Source organism: Salmo trutta, chromosome 27 (assembly GCF_901001165.1).
Source record: "Salmo trutta chromosome 27, fSalTru1.1, whole genome shotgun sequence".
Taxonomy (NCBI): Eukaryota; Metazoa; Chordata; class Actinopteri; order Salmoniformes; family Salmonidae; genus Salmo; species Salmo trutta.
The window spans coordinates 19,505,184-19,526,525 of NC_042983.1; the positions used below are offsets into that span (position 1 = coordinate 19,505,184).

The 21,342-nt window shown below is 42.3% G+C and overlaps 1 protein-coding gene across 26 annotated transcripts in view; it reads left to right on the forward strand.

Annotated features, from left to right (window-relative positions):
* The first annotated feature begins 872 nt into the window (after positions 1 to 872).
* The window catches only part of LOC115164529 (AP2-associated protein kinase 1), a 43,016-nt gene continuing 22,546 nt past the window's right edge, over positions 873 to 21,342 (forward strand). For all 26 annotated transcript variants that reach the window (XM_029717094.1, XM_029717100.1, XM_029717101.1 and 23 more), the window contains exons 1-4: positions 873 to 1,885; positions 20,107 to 20,225; positions 20,960 to 21,068; positions 21,179 to 21,321. In XM_029717094.1, the coding sequence (XP_029572954.1) occupies positions 1,723 to 1,885; positions 20,107 to 20,225; positions 20,960 to 21,068; positions 21,179 to 21,321 (534 nt within the window). In that variant the 5' untranslated portion in view covers positions 873 to 1,722. The remainder of the gene's footprint in view (positions 1,886 to 20,106; positions 20,226 to 20,959; positions 21,069 to 21,178; positions 21,322 to 21,342) is intronic.

A 21,342-nucleotide genomic window follows, 5' to 3' on the forward strand; every position in this document is an offset into this window, starting at 1 on the left:
GAGTCGGTTTTCCTGGCAGGCCCAGAGTTGCTTTCCATGATAGGTCCAATGTTATCAGCACTATGCTCCCAGACCTCACCCATTCTAGCATTCTTGTCTCCAGCTTAAGTTGGCCTTATACAGTGCCTTCAGAAAGTATTCATACACCTTGACTTATTCCACATTTTGTTATGTTACATCTACAAACAATACCCCATTTGTGAAAACTCTTCACAGTTGTGTTCTGTGAGTGTCACTGAGTAGGCTGATACCCCATTTCATGGACCCAAAATCTATAGGTAAGGCCTTACATTGCAATATGAATGTCCAATATGCACAATATATTAAATTGTGACGTGATTTCCTATTAATGGACCCAAGATCCATAGGTAAGACTATACATTGCACTGTTAGTATGCCCCCAATGCAATTCTGAAGTCTAATACACCCTTACAAAAAATATTTCAGTTTTAAAACTGGAGTAAAAGTGCAGTAACTGCAGTCGACTGTGGTATTTTGGATGCAGTAATTGCAGAGTAACTGCAGCGTACTGCACTGCAAAATTACTGCAGTAAAAAAACGGTGTTATTTTGGATGCAGTATTTGCAGTCATTGTGTAGTATAACTTCAGTATGCTGCAATCTTTTTCATAAGGGCATCCACAGTACGATTTTAAAATATTTTTTGTTGTTGGTCAAATTAACTAATTGTCTTTTGTTGAATTTATTTAACATCATTCCAAAATAGTTTAGCATTATCTAGTCAAATTGGGTCATGATTCCAGAATGTTTAACTGTTTGCATCAGTTTCAAAGGAGGTGCCTTTATTTTGAAGGCGACCCGCCGATTCCACAACGTACCTTGTACGGACTACAATTCCCTGGTCTCATTTAGGTCAACGTCACTCATATTAGTGTATTTATTTTTATTTTCAAAATTTAGCATAGTACACGGTCTTTCGCGTCGAAGAACCTTGTAAAGTTAGAAAGGTTTTCTTAGATTGTTCGAAGGTGCAAACATTATCTACGGTGTAACTTGCCTGATCTAAAGCCCTACCGAATCTAACTGACAGTAGCGCCGATCTGCACAGTTTGTCATCGACGTTGCGCCCAGGCAGATCAGTTGTCCACGGGAGTAAAGCTGGCTATGAATTACTAGCTACTAAGACACCAACGTAGCTAACGTTAGGCAGCTAGTTAGCTAATGCTCGAAGATAAAGCAGTGAGTATTCAGGTGTTTACACCAAGAGCTCTGGAGAAACGGGTGAAATAGCTAGCTAAATGCCTTTACGCTGAAAATGGGTGAGGATGTTTGTAAATAACTAGAACAAGCTGGCCAGAGTAGCTAGCTAGCTAGCTAGCTAGCTTAGCAGTTTGCCAACACAACTGTCAAAGCCAGCTAGATAGGATTTCTTTGCTACCACTAGCTAACTGATTATCAATTGCCAATGTTATAGCAATAACCTTAGTTAATAGCTAACCCGTGTTAACGCATATGCTGATAGTGAGTTAGCTAGCTAGTTGGCTATTTAGCTAGCTAGCTATTATGACAGTCGACACCTTGGTAGCTAGCTAGCTAGCGCCTGGAAATCGAACGAGGAGGCTCATCATTAAGATAGCTAGCTTGTTAACTAACCTAAATTGGCTACGGTCATTCAATTATCCAAATCGAATAGCTAGCTAGGCGTTCTTGTGGATAGGTATTGATTGCAAACCAATCGGTACTTGGCTTTCACCACCGTAAAATGAAGAAGTTCTTCGATTCACGCCGGGAACTTGCGAGTTCCGGGCCTGGTTCTGGAGCAGGTGGAGGTGGCATTGGGTCGATCAGCAGCGGTGGCAGTTTTATTGGACGGGTTTTCACCATTGGACGGTATCAAGTGACCGTTGATGAAACTGTTGCTGAAGGTGAGTTAACGTTAAAGTAATTGATCTGCTATTCAAACATTGCCTGATATCACTAGTGCCAAGTTGGAAGCAAGTTTGGGTTCGAAGCAAGTTTACCCTGATGACGTGCAACCTGGTTTCAATACATTTAAAAAAAATTCTGTACGTAAATCGAGATACCTCATTTACGATATGTGGCGTTTCGTATGGTATGCATTAAATTACAGATGTCCATCCATTTCGCATGATATATTACGAATTTGCAAAACTTACAATATGTTGTGAATGTGCAAAACGTATATCTTACGAATTCCACTGTGGGTTAAGTTTAGGTTAGGGGAAGGGTTAGCTAACATCCTAAGTAGTTGCAAAGTAGCTAAAAAAAATAATAAGTAGTAGTATAAAAGTTGCTCCAATGCTAAAATTGTCTAATGAGATTCGAACACGCAACATTTGGGTTATACGCCCACCTATCCACCCCAATCAAACAGTCATAAGTAACCTTCTGTCTTATACACAATGTAACATATACGAATTTCAGTGTCCCAGATTTAAAATGTCTGAGACCAAGCTGTGATATGGCCTCCATGCCATGATCTCAATATAACATACACTAACAATAGCTGCTTTTGTTTGCAAGTAGTGGAATAACAGATTGGCTTTGATTTTAATTCTTGGTGTTATCAAAAATTCTGTCATCATGGTCAATAATAAGGACTTAGGCTAGCCTATGCCTGGGGGCCTTGGAAGCTCTGGTATGGTATGCAACTGCTGTAACAGCTGTGAGCACCCTAAAACAGCTGTGGTGTCACTGGTAGTGTCAGGATTCATTTGGAATATGACCACCAGACGGATGGTGATAGGAATCTAAAAACTGGACAGTCTGCATCCTGAAGCAGATGGGGCATCTAGGACATGGGCAAGGTTGTATCAAGCATTTCTATCATTCAGGATTGTCCATCTGGTTGGTCTTTCACAGGAGGAACATGGCCCTGGAATTGGAATCTCACCTCATCATAACTGACATACATTATAGGCTAACATTTCTAGCCCCCATTCCTCAAGAATGGAGGAACAAGGTATTAATTTAAGTCTGCTCAGACATTATCTTCTGACTTGAGTCACAACTCTTGATGACAAATGGAGGGGATAAAAAAATGTGCGATTTTTAGATGAGGGTATCAGTACAATTTGCTACATGAGGACTGTAGGAGCCAAACGGGTCATATTGTTCCCAATTAATTTCTGTTGTATATGTGTTCACCATTAATCTCCTGTCAATGGAGGATGGAGAATACACTTAAAAGGCATAGATGCTCCAAGGCCTACTGGGAGTGACTGGAATGGCAGCACACAGTGGGGAGGCCTATCACTTAAGGCAGTGCTTCTCAATTATTTTCTGTTACGCCCCCCCTAGGAAGAAGTAAACATTTCGCGCCCCCCCAACTCTCCGCCGCGACTGTAAATAGTATCATTTGTCTATAAAATTGTTATAAGTACACCTCTGCATAACATTATATGCTTATTAACATTAAAGAAAAATAAAAAATCAATAAATATAGATCAACTTACAACAAAGAATAAGTTTATTAACATTGTTTTTTTTAGTTTGTAACAGAAAAGACTTCAAGTGCATCAATTTGGCTGAAATTTAAAAAAAATTAAACCCTTATTTAAACTGTAAACATTTTTTGACCATTTGATACTGAAAAATTAAATATAATCAATAAATAATAATAAATTCAAATTGATCAGCAACATTAACTCAGGAGCACAATATATGAAACATTTTGACCTATAAAACAAAAATGAATAAAACAATTTGTGCTGATTTTTTTTTTTTATCAAAATGAAGAAGTCAGGATTAATGGCTACAATGAGCACGTTTTGCAGAGCACAGCTTTTCGAAGCGGGGTTTGAAGCATGATACTGCAACTCTCAGCTCCTGCTCAATGTTTAGCTGGGACCTGTACTTGGTCTTCAGTGCAGCAACAGCAGAGAAGCCAGTCTCACAAAGATAAGATGTTGCAAAAGGAAGAAGAATGCCCATGGCCCTCTGCCCTAAGAGTGGATACTGCCTCTCTACACTCAGCCAGAATTCACTCAGTGTCTGTGATGTGAACCTCAGTCTCAATGTGGAGTCAGACGTCATATCAATGAACTGGTCCTCCTCTGCAGAGCTGAAGGCAGTTAGAGCTGGTGCATTGAAAGTATCTCTCACCCAGTCATATTGGGAACTGTTTTCAGGGAAGTACTTTTTAAAGAATCCCATCAGTGATGAAATATGCTCCTTAATATATGGAATCACTGAGGTGGCATCATAGTCAGTAGTGTCAACAAATTCATGCAGGTTCTCGAATGAATCAGTATTTCCTTCATCAAGTCGCCTGCCCCACATTGCAAGCTTTCGAGTGAAAGAGCTGATCTTGTCTGTGACCTGAGGGAGGTGTTTATCTTTCCCTTGAAGCTGTAGATTTAGTTCATTTAGCTTTCCAAATATGTCACTCAGGTAGGCCAGTTTTGCCAGGAAGTTCTCATCACTAAATTTTTCTGTGATGTCATACTTGTGCTCCTGCTCCAAAAACATTCTTATCTGCTCTCTGAGCTCAAACTCGGGACAAGACTTTTCCTGGTGACAGCCACCTTGCTTCACTGTGAAACAGCACAGCTTGATGTTCAGCTCCCATCTCCTCACAGATAGTAGAGAAGACTTGTTTTTAGTGGTCTGGTCTTTATAAAATTGACTACACCTACAATGTCAGTCATAACCTCACTTAATTCAGAGGAAAGGTGCCTTGATGCCAGTACTTCTGTGTATAACACAGTGTGTCCACTCAGCATTAGGTGAGGCCTTCTTGATGAGTGCCCGAAGTCCTTTTCTCATCCCTGCCATGGTCTGTGCACCATCACTGCAAACACCAATGCAGTTCTCCCACTTTAGCCAATTCTCAGTCAGGAAGCAGTCCAGCATTTTGAATAGCTCTTCAGCTGTGGCTCTGTCTCTGACATATTTACAAAAAAGTAGATCCTCACACAGGGGAGTTTGTCATGTCAAAACGTACATAAGCGATAAACAGTCTTTGTTGCTGTCAGTTGCTTCATCGAACTGTAAGGCAAAACGTTTGTCTTTGAGTTTATCTACCAGCTGTTCTTTAATATCGCTAGCAATGTCATTTATACGTCTGGCGACAGTGTCATTGGACAGAGGGATAGTTTTTATTTTTGCAGCACTTGCGTCATCCAGCATGACAGAGACCATGTCTAATGCTGCAGCCAGTATCAGCTCCTCTGCTATGGAGTGGGGTTTTTTGCACTGAGCAATTTGGTACGCCACCTTATATGATGCTAACAGTGCTCGCTGGTTTACTGAAGTAGCATTCACAAAGCGGGACGATTGTTGACAATATTCGGCACGTTTTCGCTGAAAAAACTCAAGCGGCTTATCAGTGTGATTGGGGTGTAATGTCTTTAAGTGACGCCTTAATTTATTTGGCTTCATGCTGTCCGCTGCCAACATTTTTAGACACAGTAAACATACCGGTCTTTCCTCGTCTCCCACCGTAGTCACAGTGAAGCCAAGCGCTACATACGCTTCGTCATATTTCCTCGTCTTAGCTTTCGGGAGACTTACGTTTGTCTCATTATCTCCGTCTCTCTCCGCCTTTCTTCTCATCCCTGTTAAATATGTTTCCATGGTGTCTCTTAAGGGTTTGTTATCTGCACTTCATATCTCCTGCTCTGTGCTGTGTGCTCTTGTTCGGTTAAAAAAATAACTACTACGCGGCGAAAAAAAGCGTGTTCCCCGGGGTCACGCGCCCCCCCTGGCATCGCTCCGAGCCCCCCCAGGGGGGCGCGCCCCACTATTTGAGAAGGACTGACTTAAGGCAATAAATTAGCACATGCTCCACACAATACATTATCTTTTAGATTGGGAGAGTTGTGTTGGTTTGGCCTCGCGGCTTGTCTTTGGTCACTGACTTTTGTGGGTGTGTGCATTTGCTTCACAGGGTTGGTTGGAACATTGACACACCTTACCTCTTGAGCTATGTTCTCCTTCGCGTGATGTTGATGATTATCTGGCTTTGTCATTGTCATTTCTTAATATGTTTGGTAGACCAGAATCTGAAGTCATCATGAGGGGTCACAGTTGCTTGCGGGTATGCGTACATTTTAGTGGCCCCCCTCTTTACAGCGGAGATACTTTTTTGTACGTTTCAGAGTTCAACTCAAGCAATTCTACACATTTTGCCTTGGGCTGTAGAGAATGTTTGCAGTTTTTAATGTGTGACCCACCATCTGGATTTGGTCCTATGTAACAACATTTGGAATTGTGTTTTTTTACATTGGATAAAAGTAGACTAAGCTGGAAAATGGTATATCAATGGGAAAGTAATTCTGCTTTGAGAGTTGATAAACTTGTAACCCCACTTTTGAGAAAATGGCCCTTGAATATTTTATTACACCTACTGGAGAGCATGTTGTCTACACCCATTCAGCATCGTTCACACCCTCTTAAGCCTTAGCCCCACATCTCTTTAAGGATTCACATGTGATGCCATGTACTAAACTGAGTGAGTAGTGTAGTAAACAACCAAAGACATCAAGACTAAAAATGGTAAAAGTAGTAGCCTACAATAAGTGTGAACTCCAGGTAAAAATATACTCTCTTGGCCTGTATCCTAATCTGACTGGTGCTGGTCATGTTGTTCACATTACCGTCTCCGTTAAACACGCACTATATCAAATTAAATCTGTCACATGCACAATATACAGAAGGTGTAAAGGGTACAGTGAAATGGTTACTTGTGTAGTAGCAATATCAAAAACAGTGTCCAGATAAAATATTTTATAATTATAAGATGATGCTTACCCAGGCGCACTTTTCTAAATTGATGGATCATGTGAAAGAAATGCTATTACCACCCCCATATTATCGGAATATTCAACAGTGTTTAAGAAATATATTCCCTTTGTCGTGTCTGTAACTATCATTAAATGTCAAGACTGTTATTTTATCAAATCAATTCTCTGTAATTATTATTACAATTATCATGTAAACTTTAACTAGGAAGTCGGGGCACCACAGAAAAAAAATGTTTAGTCTCGATTTCCCGAATCGACTCTTAAGATATTTTCAATTAGTCTTCCATTAACCTGTTACATCTAGGGGGCAGTAATTTCACGGCTGGATAAAAAACGTACCCGATTTAATCTGATTATTAGTCCTGCCCAGAAACTGGAATATGCATATAATTATTAGCTTTGGAGAGAAAACACTCCAAAGTTTCTGAAACTGTTTGAATGGTGTCTGTGAGTATAACAGAACTCCTATGGCAGGCAAAAACCTGAGATGCTTCTGTTCAGGAAGTACCCTGTCTGAACATTTCTTGCCCTTCTTTATTATCTCTGTCGTTTACAAAGGATCTCTGCTCTTACGTGACACTTCTCACGTCAACAATGGAGTCTCACAGCCCGGGAAAAACAGGAATGATGTCATTCAAAGCCCTGGCTGAAGCACACGAGAGCAAATGCTGAGTGGTCAGTCAATGGACTAAGCCTTAGGCGCGTGACACGCCCCGCCCCCGGCTTTTGGTTTTTTCCTCAGTTTACAGACAGGCAGATTCCCGGTCGGAATATTATCGCTTCTCTACGAGATAAATTGCATAAATATTGGTTTTAAACAGCGGTTGACATGCTTCGAAGTACGGTAATGGAATATTTCGAAATTTTTTGTCATATTTTGCGTCATGCTCGTGGCCGAGATTTAGCGTTGGGATAGTGTCTAGAACGCACGAACAAAACGTCGCTGTTTGGATATAACGATGGATTATTTGGGACCAAACCTACATTTGTTATTGAAGTAGAAGTCCTGGCAGTGTATTCTGATGAAGAACAAGCAAGGTAAGAACATTTTTCTTATAGGAAATGTGATTTTGGTGAAGGCTACACTGGGTGGGTGTCTAAATAGCTAGCCCTGTAACGCCGGGCTATGTACTTACATTATTGCAAAATGTGCTTCATCCGAAAAGCTATTTTAAAATCGGACATATCGAGTGCATAGAGGAGTTCTGTATCTATAATTCTTAAAATAATTGTTATGCTTTTTGTGAACGTTTATCGTGAGTAATTTAGTAAAATCACCGGAAGTGTTCGGTGGGAATGCTAGTTCTGAACGTCACATGCTAATGTAAAAAGCTGGTTTTTGATATAAATATGAACTTGATTGAACAGACATGCATGTATTGTATAACACAATGTCCTAGGTGTGTCATCTGATGAAGATCATCAAAGGTTAGTGCTGCATTTAGATATGGTTTGGGTTTATGTGACATGATATGCTAGCTTGAAAAATGGCTGTGTGATTATTCCTGGCTGGGTACTCTGCTGACATAATCTAATGTTTTGCTTTCGCTGTAAAGCCTTTTTGAAATCGGACAGTTTGGTTAGATAAAGGAGAGTCTTGTCTTTAAATAGCTGTAACATAGTCATATGTTTGAAAAGTGTAAGTTTTCGGATTTAGAGGAGTTTGAATTTCGCGCCCCGCCCATCATTGGATATTGGAGCAGACGTTCCGCTAGCGGAACGTGTAGATGTAAGAGGTTAATGATTATTTATTGTTAGCTCATTAGTCTCATTCCAAACGTCGTAAAATTCTTGGTTATCTGCACAAACCCTAGTTTCCATAATGATTCAGCAATATAATAAATAATTAAGCCAATTTGTAACTAACTAAATAATAACAGAAATACATGACAGTAGATATTGCTTACTAACAATGATAGGAAAGTCCCTAGTGGGCTAATCCGATATGACTGTTTGGAAGACAAAAGGAAAGGGGTGGGGACTGGGAAAGAGCGGGAAAGACCAGATGGATTCACTACACACAGTCTAGAATTATATTAATTGAAATGCTAATCCTTTGCACGTGAATGGCCGCTCATTTGAGGATAATTGTAATTTAAATATTTACGCCGTATGTCGTTGTCTTCTCTGGTGGAATATTCAATCGTCCTGTAGGGTTCATCAGAGTCTCTGGTTAACTTTCCCAGAAGTCACAATGTCTTTTGCGGTTGTAGGTGGTTAGAATGGATATTTCAGAGTACCATTCGGAAATCTTCTCATAGGATAGATGCTTCAGCGGTTGTCGGTATTCTCTTTCTAGACTTATGTAATTTCTAGCTGCAGACTAGTAATTATACATCTAAGATTTGCTCTTATTCTGTAGGGATCGATGGTCTCAGTTTAACCATTTCCAGCCTTGTAGCCAATGCGCCACGTGGTATGGTCTTGTCCTTTGGTAGAGTTGTAGTGCAAACTATTTTAACATGTTGCGTCAGCTGCATGTTTTCTAGTCTGGTGTGAATTTCTTCAGGAGTGGGTTTTATCCTCTGTCGAAGACGCGGCGGTTCTATGACGCCTAATGGGATGTCTGGGCTCACGGGGGTGTGGCCACTGACTAGAAATAATATTAAAAGGTATCAGAAATAGTGTTGTCACGGTACCAAAAATGTTACAAAAGATACCAGGCTAAATATTACGATACCTAGTAGTGTCGCGATACCACGGTGTAAAAATAAGTGGCCTAGCATCCTGTTTGCCCCGTCCCCCAGAGGCTTGTCCACGTTTTCTAAACATTCTCCAAAAACCTGTCACTGAAATTCACACTTACTCAATACAACACATTGAGTTGAACTTCACATTGTTCAGTGTATAATAGAATATGGCACTGTATGGCTGATTTGCTCATATTTGCAAAGGCCTACCTGTGATTTGGCTGGAGGAATGGGAGGAACGAATATACATGCGTAAGGATCTGCATGTCATTGTGTCAGTGGAAAACACTGCATGAACCCTTCTTTACTCTTCAGTTAATACACACACACACACACACACACACACACACACTCCCTCGGTCTCACACACATACACACACACACACACACACACACACACACACACACACCACTCTCTCTCCCACAAACACTCCTATACACACTGCTCCCAATTTAAAACGTTAGACACCAAACAGAATTTAAGGAGCACCAGAAATAAATAGATTTATTTACTTTAGGCTTACATTAGACCAATAGGAATCCTACCTTTCGAAGCACATCTCATGACTAGCAGACCCTTTACCTTTTCTTCCTGTGCCAATAAAATTGGCCTGTACCTACTGTCAAGTTACCAGGTTGTTAGCTAGCTAGGTAACATGACTGAATGTTTATCAAAACATATAATCAGCGACCCGGTATTAGTTTAAAAATGTTCCTTGACATAGTTTGAAATATCAAATGTGCGCGAATACCGATACAAAGAAAGAAAAAGGCATCTCCGGTAACATGGGTAAAATATGGTTTATATTGTACTTAAGTACAGTGGTGGAAAAAGTACTAAATTGTCATAAGTAAATTCATTATATTAAGCAAACGGCATGATTTTCTTGTTTTTTTATTACGGGCAGACGGGGACATAGTGAGCTATATTGATAGATGTGTGAATCGGACCATATTGCGGTCCTTCCTGAGCATTCGAAATGTAATGACTACTTTTGGGTGTCAGGGAAAACGTGTGAGAGTAAAAAGTACATTTTCTTTAGGAATGCAGTGGAGTAAAGGTAAAAGTTGTAAACAACATAAATAGTAGGGATGCACCTATATGACATTTTTGGCCGATACAATATTTGATATTTTTCTTGACAAAAAACCTGATACCGATAACCAAAATGTAATTTTTTTGCGGCCTTAAGCGTTCTAGTACAGTTAAATAGTTGAAATACACATTGATCAGAACGTTAGTTGGTATTTACAGTTGAAGTCGGAAGTTTACATACACTTAGGTTGGAGTCATTAAAACTCATTTTTTCAACCACTCCACAAATTTCTTGTTAACAAACTATATTTTTGGCAAGTCGGTTAAGACATCTACTTTGTGCATGACACAAGGAATTATTCCAACAATTGTTTACAGACGGATTATTTCACTTATAATTCACTGTATCACAATTCCAGTGGGTCAGAAGTTTACATACACAAAGTTGACTGTGCCTTTAAACTGCTTGTAAATTTCCAGAAAATTATCATGGCTTTAGAAACTTCTGATAGGCTAATTGACATAATTTGAGTCAATTGGAGGTGTACCTGTGGATGTATTTCAAGGCCTACCTTCAGACTCAGTGCCTCTTTTCTTGACATCAAGGGAAAATCAAAAGAAATCAGCCAAGACCTCAAACAAAATTGTAGACCTCCACAAGTCTGGTTCATCCTTGGGAGGTACCACGTTCATCGTCTGAAGGTACCACGTTCATCTGTAAAAACAATAGTACGCAAGTGTAAACACCATGGGAACACGCAGCTGTCATAACGCTCAGGAAGGAGACGCATTCTGTCTCCTAGAGATGAACGTACTTTTGTGCGAAAAGTGCAAATCAATCCCAGAACAACAGCAAAGGACCTTGTGAAGATGATGGAGGAAACGGGTACAAAAGTATCTATATCCACAGTAAAACGAGTCCTATATCGACATAACCTGAAAGGCCATTCAGCAAGGAAGAAGCCACTGCTCCAAAACCGCCATAAAATAGCCAGACTACGGTTTGCAACTGCACATGGGGACAAAGATCATACTTTTTGGAGAAATGTCCTCTGGTCTGATGAAACAAAAATAGAACTGTTTGGCCATAATGACCATCTTTATGTTTGGAGGAAAAAGGGGCATGCTTGCAAGCCGAAGAACACCATCCCAACCGTGAAGCACGGTGGTGGCAGCATCATGTTGTGGGGGTGCTTTGCTGCAGGAGGGACTGGTGCACTAAACAAAATAGATGGCATCATGAGGCAGAGAAATTGTGGATGTATTGAAGCAACAGCTCAAAACATCAGTCAGGAATTTCTAGTCAGTGGCCACACCCCCGTGAGCCTGGGAGCTGGGAATTTTTACTAGGATTAAAAGTCAGGAATTGTGAAAATTTGTTTAAATATATTTGGCTAATGTGTATGTAAACTTCCGACTTCAACTGTAAGATGGTGACTTTCTGTTAAAGGTGCATTGCATGCTTACCACACCGCTCGTGTCGTGTGCGTTGCAAAATAAATTTATACCAACGAGCATCTGCCTTGCCAAGCGCTAAAATAGAAGTCAGTTCTATTTGTGACGCTGAACGCGATGCAAGTCCTGCCTCTCCCATCTCCACATTGGTTTATAGAAGCAGATATCCACGTGCCATCTCCTCATTGGTTATATACCCACGTGGGTGATTGAAAGATGAACTGAGTTCGGTCGGTCGTCGTGGTAATACTATCAAATTTAGATGCCAATTGCCATGTAAAGTCCAAAGAAAAAATCCTGGAAGGAGGAGAGGTGACTAGAAACAATTCGGTTGACCGTTTTATGTGTGAATTACTTGTCGGAGTAGAGGACCTTGTGCATTTCAGGTAAAATAACAACTCAATGTTTATATCCCAAGACAAACGTCTGCGCCTCAGCTGCGCCTCAGCTGCGCCTCAGCTGAATAAGGTAGCACATCGTTGGTTCTTAATGGGCACGTGAGAGCTATTTATTTTTTATTTTTATATATATTTTGACTTTATTTTTTTAAACCTTTATAAAAACTGTTGACCCTACAAAAAGTACAATGGTCCTTTTATGGATGCTGTAGTTTTCTTTTATTCCAACGTCTAGAATTTGAGCTAGGTGGGTGGAAAAATATTCTGAAAACTCAATTGCTAACGACCCTGTTAAAAATACAGTATGTGGTTCTCGGTAAGGGCCAGACAGCTCATGACGAGAGGCGGGATTGTGTTGTACCTATAAATTGATTCACAAATTTTCATCGACATTCGTGTCATAGTAGTGATTTTACTGATATCAATTTTGTTTCTGAATTATTAAGTGATTAAAACTCGTACAAATTATTAACAGAATTACCAAAAAATCTGTAACGGAATTACTGCAACTGAATTGGCTACAATGGGAAATCATAGTCACAAACAGTTGGGCCACCTGCTACTGTCCTCCCTTCCACTGGCATATTGTTATGTTCTGACTTCTCTGTGTCTGGTGGTCAAACCAAGACAGTGCATCTGGACAAGCCCTCCCTCTCTCTCTCTCTCCAGTTAATGCCACCTTTCTCAGCTCTTACTGACACGTACCCATGAGCCCACTCTTTCCATTCACTAACCAGCATCCTCACCCACTGAGCACAGACCCACTCCGGACATCCATGGATGTTGAAAAGTAGTACAAATTATTTGCACAGTCCACCCCGTCCTTGATTTTTAACTTACACAGACAGACCCCGCTGGACCAAATCAAAACCTATCATATGTATTTTCACAAGTTTGGATAGCACAGTACATTGAGTAGAGCACAGTAGATTACACTTCAATAAAATACAGTTCAGTAGTGATTAGAGCACAGTAGAATATGTCCTATACAGTAAAGAAAAGTATATTTTACTGTACAGAACTGAACTGTGCTGTATTGCACTGTACTCTACTGTGCTGTGATGTCCAAACTTGTGAAACAAGAGGAGAATGACACTCATATCCATAATGATGCATTTCTGTGTAGTACAGATCAGGGACCCATGATGTAATTCCGTTACCGGGTGTAAATCCACTTCACTTAATGTAGTTCAGTAACCAAAATATATTTTTTTCAAACTCAAGGTGCCATGTCATAGCTGACACCCCATTACTTCTGCAAACCTCTTTGAATCTTAATTCAGATCAGATATTTATAGATTTTTGAAAAATGTGGTTGAATAAAACATGAGGGAGATATTACCATAATTCCATTACCGAAGTTTGCATCTGCACAGTTCTTCCACTAAATTCGTTTTTGGAAATTAAGTAGTCTGTGCATAGAGTTTTTATGGTTCATTAAACTTTGAAATCAATGTTTTTTTTGTTTGGCATACAGTCGTGGCCAAAAGTTTTGAATGACACAAATATTAATTTTCACAGTCTGCTGCCTCAGTTTGTATGATGGCAATTTGCATATACTCCAGAATGTTATGAAGAGTGATCAGATGAATTGCAATTGAAGTCCCTCTTTGATGGATGAACTGAATCCCCAAAAAAACATTTCCACTGCATTTCAGCCCTGCCACAAAAGGACCAGCTGACATGTCAGTGATTCTCTCGTTAACAAAGATGTGAGTGTTGACGAGGACAAGGCTAGAGATCACTCTGTCATGCTGATTGAGTTCGAATAACAGACTGGAAGCTTCAATAGGAGGTGGTGCTTGGAATCATTGTTCTTCCTCTGTCAACCATGGGTGCCTGCAAGGAAACACGGGCCGTCATCATTGCTTTGCACAAAAAGGGCTCCACAGGCAAGGATATTGCTGTCAGTAAGATCGCACCTAAATCAACCATTTATCGGATCATCAAGAACTTCAAGGAGAGCGGTTCAATTGTTGTGAAGGCTTCAGGGCACTCAAGAAAGTCCAGCATGCGCCAGGACCGTCTCCTAAAGTTGATTCAGCTGCGGGATCGGGGCACCACAAGTACAGAGCTTGCTCAGGAATGGCAGCAGGCAGGTGTGAGTGCATCTGCATGCACAGTGAGGTGAAGACTTTTGGAGGATGGCCTGGTGTCAAGAAGGGCAGCAAAGAAGCCACTTCTCTCCAGGAAAAACATCAGGGACAGACTGATATTCTGCAAAAGGTACAGGGATTGGACTGCTGAGGACTGGGGTAAAGTCATTTTCTCTGAATCCCCTTTCCGATTGTTTGGGGCATCTGGGGAAAAAAGCTTGTCCGGAGAAGACAAGGTGAGCGCTACCATCAGTCTTGTGTCATGCCAACAGTAAAGTATCCTGAGACCATTAATGTGTGGGGTTGCTTCTCAGCTAAGGGAGTGGGCTCACTCACAATTTTTCCTAAGAACACAGCCATGAATAAAGAATGGTACCAACACATCCTCCGAGAGCAACTTCTCCCAACCATCCAGGAACAGTTTGGTGATGAACAATGCCTTTTCCCGCATGATGGAGCACCTTGCCAAAAGGCAAAAGTGATAACTCAGTTGCTCGGGGAACAAAACATTGATATTTTGGGTCCATGGCCAGAACTTCCCAGACCTTAATCCCATTGAACTTGTGGTCAGTCCTCGAGGCGGGTGGACAAACAAAAACCCACAAATTCTGACAAATTCCAAGCATTGATTATGCAAGAATGGGCTGCCATCAGTCAGGATGTGGCCCAGAAGTTAATTGACAGCATGCCAGGGTGGATTGCAGAGGTCTTGAAAAAGAAGGGTCAACACTGCAAATAGACTCTTTGCATCAACTTCATGTAATTGTCAAAAAAAGCCTTTGACACTTATGAAATGCTTGTAATTATACTTCAGTATTTCATAGTAACATCTGACAAAAATATCTAAAGACACTGAAGCAGCAAACTTTGTGGAAATTAATGTTTGTCATTCTGAACTTTTGGCCACGACTGTACATTTAAAGTGAAAGAGTCAAAGCATAATCCCGTTACTGTGGAATTGCCGAGTACTGCTCTCACGTTTCCCATGTTGGTTTCTCTGTAGCCTGTTCATCTGCTTTCAACAAGTGCAGACCTTACCGTGAAATGCTTACTTACAAGCTCTTAACCAACAGTGCTGTTCAAGAAGAGTTAAGAAAATATTTACCAAAAAGACTAAAGTCAAAAATAATATTAAAAAGTAACACAATAACGAGGCTATACACAAGGGGTACTGGTACCGAATCAGTGTGCGGGGGTACAGGTTAGATGAGGTAATTTGTACATGTAGGTAGGGGTGAAATGACTGCATAGATAATAAACAGTGAGTAGCAGCAGTGTACAAAAGGGAGGGGTGGTCAGTCAATGTAAATAGTCCGGTGGCTATTTTATTAATTGTTCATCAGTCTTATGGCTTGGAGGTAGAAGCTGTCGAGGAGCCTTTTGGTTCTAGACTTGGCGCTCCGGTACTGCTTGCCGTGCGGTAGCAGAGAGAACAGTCTATGACTTGGGTGACTGGAGTCTCTGACAATTTTATGGGCTTTCCTCTGACACCGCCTATTATATAGTTCCTGGATGGCAGGAAGCATGGCCCCAGTGATGTACTGTGCCGTACACATGACCCTTTGTAGCGCCTTATGATCAGATGCTGAGCAGTTGCCATACCAGGCGGTGACATAACAGGTCAGGATGCTCTCGATGGTGCAGCTGTAGAACTTGAGGCTCTGTGGAACCATGCCAAATCTTTTCGGTCTCCTGAGGGGGAATAGGTTTTGTCGTGCCCTCTTCATGATTGTCTTGGTGTTTGGACCATAATAGTTCATTAGTGATGTGGACACCAAGGAACTTAACTCTCAACCCGCACCACTACAGCCCCGTCAATGTTAATGGGGGCCTGTTTGGCCCGCCTACCATTCTTCTTGATTGACGCTATTGGCTCAGTGTGCTGCTGTCTGCATTGTTTACTTGTCTACACCATTAACCCATTAGGCTGCTGCTCTCCACACCATATCCCTATGCTCTACGCAGTACTGTCCCGTCAATGAGCCATCTACACCCACAGTCTAGTCTGCTGATCCTGACGCTGTGTGTCCCAAACACTAAAGCTCTGCTTTAGAGACAATGCTACGCTGATCCACATGACCATGGTCAAAGTGAATGTGCCATTCTGTCAACTGAGGGCCTGTTGCTGAATAATAGATGGACACCATGTTTCAGTCCGTACCACCCCTGGTTGAATGCCTGGATATCTTCACTTTCAGTTCTCAGCAGGCTTAGGACTACTCCTCTATGAAAGTGAGTGTGTCATTCAGAGGAGACAGTGACACATGGGGGTTGGATGATACAGTCAAGCACAGTAAAATCACTCAGTATAACTAACTGGATAACTTTCTGAATATTCTCAAACCATGCATGAAGAGGCTGCTTATGTGGTTCACTGGTCTGGGACCAGTGGTAGAACCAGCTGAGATGACCCTCTCCCTCAAACCACTCTTGCCCTCCATTAGAAATCACACATTTCGACGAATGTTAGTTAGAATGTTTTACCATAGATACATTTTTCTGGCTGTAGATTTGCTGTCCTTCAGGCTATTTTTGTTCAGCTGGTTTTGAGGTATTGCTGGGTCACATTTACAGGAAATGTCAAAGCAGTTTTGCCCCTGTTCTCTCAGCAATCCCAAAAACAGAAAGCATTTAGCTGCAACACGTTCTCTTTACAGTATCAACAAGGTGGGTCATTTACTCCAGTTTACAGGCGTGTAACGTTACTGCTGGAATGGTAACACTAGCCCTCTAATACTGACATTGTCATGGCAGAAGCCTGCCTGCCCCTCACTCCACTGTCAGAGGGCGCACACACAAACCACTGGGGCATGCTGGGAAAACCAACTGTCTTTCATTTTTCGAATTATCAACGAGTATCAGCTGGTGCAAGCTGGGTTAATATAATATTAATGCCGACTGGAGACTCGACAGTGCCAGAAGAATTGTCTTCTCCATGCAGGATGCAGCATAATGCAAACGCCTCAGTGAGCATGATTATAAACCATGTAGTAGTCATTTTTATTTATAGTTTGCTGTTTGTCATCACTGCAATGGAGCTTGTCTATCATTGTTTCCTGAACTTTATGCCAAAACACTTACATGTTTTTATTTGTGTTTGGTTGAGTGGACAGCGGGGTATTATAATGGCTGTCATCAGTGTTAAGGGGGAATGTTTATAATGTACTTGTTGTTGGCCCGTCCAGTCTGGTGAAAGTCAATGTGCTGCTTGTGGCATGTTACTTAAGGTGGCTAATCCCTCTAATTTCACGTAGGTGCCTGAGATTAGACGGCGCAAACTAGCAGTGGCTTGGCAGGACAAACCCTACGTCAGCTCAGACAGGACCACCCACACACACACTCCATGTTGTGTGTAGGTCTACATGTTTGTGCTTGCTCCCACAAGGTATTCTGATATTAACTTTGAAACGGGGACAAGATAGGCTTTGCTGGATACACTCTATTTTGCATACATTTGTATGAATATATGAGTTGATGTTAACAGATTTAGCTTGGCCCTCCACTGGTCGTACATTTACCATTCTACTGAGTGTATAGGCCACACTGATTATTTGAACTGATACTCATTGTACAGCAGTAGCTCCTATGGAACTGAAGGCTGTGGTGCAAAGCCTCTGATGATCAAACCCCAAACAGACAGATCACGTGGAGGGGAGCTGTCCTTGGCTTAGTGATGTGAGGCAGGCTGGATGACTCAGCCCAGGGCATGGCTCAGCGCAGGCAGCTATAGACAGCATGTTGGGAGAGCACAGGGGTGGCTACCAACAGGCCTCTCTGAGCAGCAGAAGCAGGCTCCTCTAATAGGACTGACTGTGTGTTTGTCCTAGTGAGTTCACTGCAGGGTTGAAATGCTTTAGGCCTAGCTGTGTCAGCAGTGAAAATAGACAAGGAAGCAGTTGTCCAGTAGCCGAATGCTCTCAAAGGCTTGATTTAGACCTCACTTGTTGTACAGGCTGCAGGTGCTCTGTAGTGCCTTATCTTCTGCATTCAAATGTACAGCCACCTCCCAGTTTGTATTGATTCTTCTCAGAGCATGCAGGCCCCTCTAAAAAATAATCTACAAGATTCAGGAGGACAGCCAAGCCTTGTTTCTGTGGTTTAAGGTGAGGTGCTGAAATGCCACTGCAGTATCAGGGCATAGGATAAAGGAATACCTGGGATAGGATAAAGTAATCCTTCTAACCCCCCCCCCAAAAGATTTAGATGCACTATTGTAAAGTGGTTGTTCCACTGGATATCTTAAGGTGAATGCACCAATTTGTAAGTCGCTCTGGATAAGAGCGTCTGCTAAATGACTTAAATGTAATGTAAATGTACCAAGCCACCTGCACTGGGAAGTGTCTGTGTGTTGATGGTGCTTGTGTGTGCGTGTAGCAGAGAGATTAACCAATACGAAGTCAATCTCTTATTCAGATTAGTGAAACTTGGTCCTGGCCCATATGTTTCTGCTCTGATCAGAACCTGGAGGTGTTTATTTAGCGTAGTGCATGTCATTGCAGCAGCACAGCAGAGCTCTCAACCAACCCCTCCGAGCATTAGCTCAGCTACTACTAGCCTATAATTCATAATCACAGACACACATACTACTCACACCTTACAGCATTGTGCTGCTACAACACTGCAGAGCCACCAATCCTTCAAAACACCAGCTCTGCATCACTGACAAATGCACTACTGTTACCTCTCTTTGAACGATGTGAGAAGTCTAGCTGAGATACATGCACAGTATGTTAAGTTCCAGACAGTGCTTCTACTGAACCCTGCCCATCTGAGGGAATTATTCTTTATGGAGGTAAAGGCCAGCCCCCTTGCTGTGTGTGAAAGGTGTGTAGATGAAAGAGCCCAGTGATGTATCACGCTGGAACAAAGCATGCCAGCACTGCCTCCTTGTTCAACAGAAACAAATAGTGGGCACAGCCAGCCACATACGCAATCACTAGTGGCGTTGTGCGTCTGAATTAGCAGGTGAGAGAGACGGAGAGACCGACATAAGGGCCCTTTTGGAGCCTTGCCAGTTGCCCTGTGTCAGTACAATGTTCTTCTAATAGCCGGATGATGGAATCTCGCACTCTTCACTGTCTCCAGTCAGTGCTGCTGCTCCAATACCTGCAGTCTTTCTATGTCTCGGCTCTACTGCTGACTCGCCCAATGCTATTTTGAGCCGTCCTTTATCACAGCTCCCTCTGACTGAACACACATCACAACCTATCTTCCCAGCTAACTTTGCCACCCCCACTGTTTATACAGGGTCATAAAGTGTGTGTTTATATGAGTGTGTGTGAGGGGGCATGTTTCCAGGGTTGTGTGGTGTGCTGCTGTCATGATGAGGTAATGGACAGACTGGAGGATGCCCCCTCTGCTCTGCTCAGTCAGCCTCTCAGCAGCATCAGCAGCTTTGACTCATTCATTGAGGCTGAGCAGAGAGACTGGAGGAGGCTGACTGTCTATGACTCTGGGCTGATTCAGTCACTGTCGCTGACATTTGAAGGTCAAAGCTCATCATTTGGCTTAAGGGGGAACCAGTGTAACGAAACGAACATTTGTCGCTCCATATTTAGCCATTTTCATGTTGTTTATTGTATTCCGTTCCTGTTAACTTGGCTGACATTGCAGCTGACTTCAGTGGTGACCCAGTCACAGGTCAATGCAAAAAATTAAGCATCCTCTGCATTCTTTCTTGCGCTCTCACTCCTTCCCTCCACAGGAGGCTTTGCCATTGTGTTCCTGGTGCGGACCAACCAGGGGGTGCGCTGTGCTCTGAAGAGGATGTACGTCAACAACGAGCACGACCTGCAGATCTGCGAGCTGGAGATCCAGATCATGGTGAGAACAGGCTCTGGGCTGGAGCCCTGCTTGGTCTGTCACTCAGTCCAACGTAGAATACACACCTAGCTAATAGCTATATGGTGAGGCTCTTAGACAAAGGGGGCAAATGATTGTGTGAGGTCACTGACTCGTTTGGAAACCACTGGATCACTGTGCTTCTGCTATAGTGAAGCGGATGTAGAACCATAGAGCAACATTACACAAATCAAAGAAGAGGGTTGTTTTTTTTCTTGAAGAGGTGATATGGGAGTGTGTGACTTGCTGAATATTGAAGCGGTGGGTTGACAAGACTAACTGAAACATATACAGGGAGGAGATGGAGAGGAGATGGAGGGAAGGGGCAGGAGGGTGGGTAGTAAGAGTTTCACTCTTAGCCCAGTTGGAGCCTGCTGCTGAATATGTTGAATTGGCATTCATGCAGCTAAACTCCCCCGCCCCCTTGGGCCTCAATTGCCTAACTGGAGGCCATGCTGTAAGATAACTAGCCCTGCAGCCACACCCTGGGGGGCATAATTGGTACAGAATGGCTATCATTATTACTTCCAACCTTTTGGCAGATCCACATAGGCAGTAAGCTAGAGCAGAACAGTACACTCTCTGTCAGTCCAAAAAACAAACAAAGATCACCATTGTTATGGCAGCCTGTTTGGAACTTGAAAGCCAACCAGAGATGTATGAGGTTCTTTATATTCTCTAAAATATGAACCAATTGTGTGTGTGTGTGTGTTCAGAGGGACCTCGTGGGCCACAGGAACATTGTGGGTTTCCTGGACTCCAGTATAACTGCAGTTGGAGCAGGAGATGTCTGGGAGGTCCTCATCCTCATGGACTTCTGTCGTGGTAATTCTGCCCCTCTTTCCTTCTCAAGCGCTTTAGTGGTTTCATTAGGGCGCAAACCTCATACCTCATTTTATCCAAATCCGTTGTAAGTCCTTCCTGGTTTGTTGCAGGCGGTCAGGTGGTGAACCTGATGAACCAGCGTCTGCAGACAGGCTTCACTGAGGCAGAGGTGCTGCAGATCTTCTGTGACACCTGCGAGGCCGTGGCCCGCCTCCACCAGTGCAAGACGCCAATCATCCATCGAGATCTCAAGGCACGAGCACCTAGCTTCACA